The 6,602-nt window shown below is 40.0% G+C and overlaps 1 protein-coding gene across 1 annotated transcript in view; it reads left to right on the top strand.

The window, feature by feature from the left end:
- Positions 1-5,450, top strand: part of LOC103895682 (transmembrane protein 164) — a gene marked incomplete at its 3' end in the record, with an annotated part of 30,868 nt that extends 25,418 nt beyond the window's left edge. Inside the window, exon 4 of the mRNA XM_009275359.1 lies at positions 5,372-5,450. Within this exon, the coding sequence (XP_009273634.1) occupies positions 5,372-5,450 (79 nt within the window). The remainder of the gene's footprint in view (positions 1-5,371) is intronic.
- Between the last annotated feature and the right edge of the window lie 1,152 nt (positions 5,451-6,602).

The raw sequence follows: 6,602 nt of genomic DNA, 5'->3' as shown, positions 1-6,602 counted from the left end.
GGCCTTGACTCTGTGTCAGCACTGCTCAGCAACAACGAAAACACCCCTGTGTTATCAGCGCTGTTTCCAGCACAAATCCAAAACACAGCCCCATACCAGCTACTGTGAAGAACACTAACTCTACCCCAGCCAAAACCAGCACACCAAGAAAAAAATTCTCTTAAAACTTGTCAGAATTTTGGTATGTCATGAGTTGGAATCCTGAGGCCTTGCCTTGCCCTAGTTGGATTTTCTGGAATTCATATACTAGTGAAAATACAGCCGTGTTTCTTGTTTTGTTATGTTTCTGGTCCCCTCCACCCTTGTAGCAGAATGTTATTTCTAGTCCTGTGTTCTACGGTGTCTTCACTCTACAGACTGTCAGCACAAGAGATGCTTTTTCATAAACTCTAATGAGTTATATAGCTCATGCATCCTAACACTGCCTTTGGTAGGAGGTGTGGATCCTGATCTTTCCCTTTGTATACATGCCCCACCCTAACAGCATTAATTGAAAATGAAAACTAGATAAAATTCATTGATAAAACTGATCAATTAGTGCTACTTTAAGGGAATTCTAATCGCCTGCACTGACTGGATTGTGTAGAACGGCTGGGAGGGTGGATACTGGTTGAGACACCTCCTTGAAACAGAGATTGTTTATTGGGACTCATCAATATGCGTTCATATCGGTTACAGACAAGCGGGTGTATGGCAGGAAATCTGAATGAAACACTCTGCCCCCAAAATGTAATGAAAAGGAATTGTTGCAAATCAAATCTGGGATGCTGCTTTAGACCGTCATGCAGATGGGTGACAGCCCTGCTACTCCTTTATTTCCTGGGGCTTTGCTGTTGACATATTAATGCCAATATTAACATAAAATTTTTTCTCAGTCTACTCTTTCCCAATATTCAAATATATGGGAATGTCTTGCCTGATCTATGCCAGATGCATAAGCTGGTGCCTGGGCTGTAGAACTGCCTGAATAGTGTGACAGTAACTTGAGCATGGGTCAGCTTCTCGGCTGTTTGCCAGCGTGGATGTACGCTGGAGAAATGACTCCTGGTAAGACTGGAAATAGTCTGTTTTCCCAGTGCCACTTGTGTTTGGGTTTTGTTTGGTGGTGTTTTCTTTTAAGTCTTCATGTCCATTTTTAGACCATTCTTCTAAGCGTCTCTGGCAGCTGTTTCTTCTCTGCCAAATAAGTAATTTGCTATCACAACCCTAACCATGCCGAGAGGTAACCAGTATGTTACATGAGCCTAGTAGTTGTTTGCCCCATGATTTTTGTGTTGTAAAGCTTTATGATAGGTTCCTCTGTTGTTTAATCTGTTCTGTGGTCTGCTTTGCAGGTAAAAAGAAAAACCTATGATTCTGGTTTATTTCTTTGATTACTGATTATGTTTAGGAAACTAGTTACTGATTATAGGTTATGAATCTGAGTTACTGATTATGTCTAAGAAGGTGGCTGGTACAGAATGACGTTTGATGTTTACTAGACTTCGTGCTAGATGTGCTACAGAAAAGACCAGAATCTGGGAGTTGAATTCCTTCTATTCCTTTTTTCTGCTATACTCTGCAGTCTTTGTAGAGGATGATGGAGGGAGACCTCTTGCACGGTACAGTGCTTGAGCTGTTGTTGCAAATATAAGGCCAAGGTATAAATAATTAACAGAGGGAGGAGTACTACTTTCAGAAAACAGAGCAATGTGGTAACCTCCTAGCCCACTGAAAACCAACTGCTGTGTCTAAGTGTGTTTAAACTAGTTTAAACTAGTATTGTGTGCCATACTCTTTTGGGGGGAAACTCTCATCTGAATATCTGACTTTTGGGCTCAACTCTACTGCTGTCTTGAAGAGATTTTTCTAAAGCTTAGCGCAGTCGATGAAAAGACCTAGCTGTTTCCTTAGGGCAGTAGCTGGTTTAAGTTAGGACATCAAGCACGTGTTCGGAGGACTGCTGTTGATGGCTGTGGCTCTTCATGCTCAGAGATGCAAGGGTGAGCTCTAATCCTTCGTGACAGTTTTGCAAGCAATGTAAGCAGCTGCTAGGAGTTTAGCTAGACTATAGAACCGTACATAACTTACCCGTTCCTGGGGTGAAGGTCTACTGCCTGCTCACTGTTCTTGGTCCTTTCCACAGGGCCTTTAGCATGTGTCCGGGGAATGTGGCACTTCTGAATCTACATCATACCAGGCTGATGTGGGGGCTAGAAGCACATGTGGCTGCTTTGAGCCAAACTCTTCCTGGAGGAACAAAACACCATTTACTTTCTAACAGAAACTTCATTACAAAATGTAAAAAGTGAATAGTCTGAATATTTATTTCCAGAGTACTTTGTTAGCATGTTTTGATCTTGTATGTTAGAGGAATTGTGTATGTCAGTATTAGTTTGGTGTGTTTTGAAACGTATATGATTTTATACCGATGTTAAAACCTATGAATGGATGAAGCAGATTTGCTTTGCCACAAGTAAGAATCTTTAAAGGAGAAAAACTTCCTTATTGTCTTGAGTAACAGAGTAGCCTGTCCTCTGTATTCATTTACACTGTTGGGGGAGCCTAGGATATAAGTTAGTAGAAGAAATAGGTAATTTGTCCTTTTGTCTTGTACCATTAGTTGTTTTAAGATTCTGAGTAAGGGAAACAAGATGAAATGCAGGAAGAATCTTGGTAACAAATATCCAGTGACTCTGAATCTCTCTGGGGACAGGTGTGGTTGAAGAAGTGTACCGTGAACATCATTGGTTTGCTACTAGGGAAATACTGCTCTTTAGAGTGGCTGCTAGGTTTCCACAGTGGCATCTGACAGCAGAGGCCAAGTCTCTTGGGGCCTGTGAAGAGGGTCCACGTTGGAGATTGTTGGAGTTTGGGTTTAAATACATGCGGTCTTCATGGGTGCCTATGGTCAAATATTATTAGAGGGACCAACTCAATATTTTGACTTACTTTGTTCTGTAAGTGTTGCCTTGATTTTTTTAATTTCTCAAACTTTACCACTTGCTGAAGTGCTTCCTTGTTTTCACAAAGGGGTTCTTTAAATCCTAGATTGATGGGTGATCCCTTCTACCTTGTCTTCACTTGCAGTTGCTCTTTGCATATAAAAGGTACCTATCTGCTATCTGTGAGTGAGTGTTCTATTGATAAAACAGTTTATAGACAAGACCTTTAGAGCTAGGAGAGTCAGTTGCTCAGTACAACTTTATAGTTCATCTTTTGTGTGGGTTCCTTCTCTGTTTGTTGTAGCCTGGCTATACAACTTGAGGGCTAGGTTGTACAGAAATGCTGCTTTGGCAGCTCTATAGCAGGAAATGCACTTGCATAATTAGCCAGGCTTCAGAACAAGCAATCTTTTATAGTGAAAAAAAGATGTTTTGTTTTACACCCAAAAAAAAAATATTGTCAACACTACTGCAGCAAAACAACTGTTACTTTGTTCTCAGAAGTGTCCTGAGCGTAGTGTTTGTGTAACTGACCCTCACAACTCAGCGAGTGTAGAAGCCCTTATGAAACCGCAGATACTAAATAGAGAATGCTCCTTGGCAGGAGTGAGCGCCTCACGTTGTGTTGTTTATATCAGGAGCTATTGTTTCTGAAGCGTGCCTGTTCCAACTGGGAGAGGTACAGCTTTTTCTCCAGTTAGGAAAACTGCTTTAGCCTCTTCCCAAATAATTTTGATTCCCTCACTTTGCCCTCTGTGTCTTTCAACAAAGAACAGCAGAAAAGGTTCAGATTGGGGAAACCTGACAACTTCCGTGAAGTTCTTGCTTTTGCATAGTATTGTCTTGCTTGGCTTTATGTTTTGCTACAGAATACTTGGAATAAAATAACTCAACAGATTGTATGGAAGATTTTTTTTTAGCTTAGTCTCCCGAGAGTTGGCTGAACATCTTGGAGGTTGCGATCAGGACGCTGACAGTGTTCAGCTGGGGGATGCCAGGACTAGCAGGATCCAGCTGTTGGGTTTAGCATCTTTTACATTCAAAATAGGATATAAGAATTGTTGTTGAATTTAAAAGGTCACTATATTAATTACCAGCTGTTTATTGACTGCTATTTAGGAAGAAAACCAAACTCTGTTTCAACCTCTCTTTACTACATCTGTCGATGTAGAAATTTTTGTAATGTTTCTGTTTCAATCATATGACTTCAGTGTCTCAGAACAATAATAGAAAAGCAAGGCGCTTTTTTTTTCTTTCTTTTTTCCTTTCTTCTTCCCAACAGACAAGCCACGATGGTAGGACTTGCATCTGGATTCACTTTAGCCTGCAGAATGATAGAATGAGTCTGCATTTGAACCAAAGCTAATGGCTTTGCGTTATTCCTGTGAGATTTCATACTTGTGTGGTGGTATTGTCCAGTTTTCACTTCTGAAAAATAATGGAGAAGTATGTCTTTTCAGCTTTGTAAGTGAGCTGCAGCAAGAAGTTGAATTCTGAATTTTGAATTTGAATCTGTCCTACTACTGTTCAGTTTTAAATGTGTTGCTTTAGTTTAACAAATAGATATAGGCAAAGGCATTTACAGACAGGAATAACTTTCAAATACAGTGCATCACCTTTTCTAACTGATAAAGAGCTAGAATTAGTTGGGTCTGGATTAAGGGGCTCAAATTAAACTCAGAGTTGTGGTTCAAGTTATTTTTAGCACAGTATTATTTTAGCACAGTCTGTCTGACCTCTTCTAAGAAGTAACATGAATTCAACTAAACACACAAATGACTAACTGTAATTTCCCAAAAGTTGTCAGCAGGTGAGAAATACCTGATTTCTACTAACTGGTAACTTGTTTACATACATCCTTCTGCAGCTTCTCTTTAAAACCAATAAAATATTGGTTATTTTATTTTGTATTTGGTAAAGCTTAGCAGTTTCACACATGCATGCAGATTGCCTTAAATCGGGTCTTTTGATTTTTGCACAGGCCTCCTCAGTAATTACTTTTTTATATTCATTTATACACTTTTATATAGAGTTCTATCACTCACAAGGTAGCAATTATCTTTTCTTTCTAAATAGGCTACTGCCATATGGGGTATGTGTAGTTTCTGGCTTGATTACTTTAGGGTTTTGCGTTGTTATTGGTAATTTATGCTAACTAAGAAAGGGAAAAGAGCAATCTTATGTTATTCCTTCTTTGCTGTGCTTCTGGCTAATTTTGAGGATTGTCTGCTTGAAGTGCTGCACTGCGTTTGTGGCAAGGGGAATGGAATGGGTACAGTTAGCTGCACTTTCAGAGCACTGACCATTAATGTCATCTCTTTGATAATATACATAGGTGATGAAATAACTGAACTGAAGGGATTGTCATGGGTCATAAGGAGAGTGGTTCCTTGTAACTCAGTTATTAGTGATGAAAAACATTTACAGATATTTTCCTTATTCCACAGCTTCCATTTGAAATGGAAATTTATTACATCCAGCATGTGATGCTTTATGTTGTGCCCATCTATCTGCTGCGGAAAGGAGGTAGGTTGGCAATTTACTCTGTATGTATTGAATGGTCCCATGCAATGAAAAAGCTGTGCTTAAGGGTCACCACAGGCTTTACTCTTACTCTTTTTTACCAATTTTCTCTATGTTGTTACTTAATAGTTTCTGATGTTATGTTGAAGTTATAACCTGGGTAACAGAGACTTGTGTCAGGCACTGAAATGGGAATAAAAAAATGGTCTTTTGCCCAAAGGAATATCAAGGATGTATTGGCATAATGTGCACTGTCTTCTTGAGTAGCATCTCTGCCATCTTGCAACATTCTAAGTTGTTGGTGGGATGTATTTTTAAGATTTTTGCCTTCTGCAACTTAAAATGAGCTGAAAAAAAAATTATTATTATATCCCCACGTAAATATTAGTTGCCTGGTTAGATAAATTCCTGAAATTCTGAAGCTCTAATGAATGTAGTGACCCATATTAGTGAAATGAGCTAGCTTGCTTGTTACCTCTTCTAACAAGTTTACGATCTTGCACTCACTTACGCCGTAATAGTTCAGTAAGTCTGGGAATCCCAAATTGTTCCACTGGCCAGTGATTTTTGTTAATTGTTGCTCCGTAGAAGGGAATGCAGTATGTATTCATCTGGTGTGATGCTCTGCCCCCCTCTAGCGTTGACATGCCTCCAGCTGCATTTTCTAGCAGAGCTAAATTGTTTCATCCAGGAAATAAAAGGTGATAATTTCTGCTCCAGATGTTCAGTAGCCTTTAATGAAAACCCCGAGGATGTGATGTCAAGCAATGGGATACAAGTTAGCAAATGCTCAGAACAAGCATAGCCTCTTCCATTCTGGTCAAACTTTTGTATTTTATAGGATCATAGAATCATAGAATAGTTTGGGTTGGAAGGGACCTCTAAAGGTCATCTACCAACCCCCGCGTGCCGTGGGCAGGGACATCTTCAACTAGATCAGGTTGCTCAGAGCCCCGTCCAGCCTGACCTGGAATGTTTCCAGGGATGGGGCATCCACCACCTCCCTGGGCAACCTGGTCCAGTGCTTCACCACCCTCAGCGTAAAAAATTTCTTCCTTCTATCTAGTCTAAATCTACCCCCCTTTAGTTTAAAGCCATTCCCCCTTGTCCTGTCGCAACAGGCCCTGCTAAAAAGTTTGCCGCCATCTTTTTTAT

The sequence above is a fragment of the Aptenodytes forsteri genome, unplaced genomic scaffold, assembly GCF_000699145.1.
Source record: "Aptenodytes forsteri isolate BGI_AS27 unplaced genomic scaffold, ASM69914v1 Scaffold143, whole genome shotgun sequence".
In the NCBI taxonomy this organism is placed as follows: domain Eukaryota; kingdom Metazoa; phylum Chordata; class Aves; order Sphenisciformes; family Spheniscidae; genus Aptenodytes; species Aptenodytes forsteri.
This window is presented reverse-complemented; position numbering and strand designations above follow the sequence as displayed.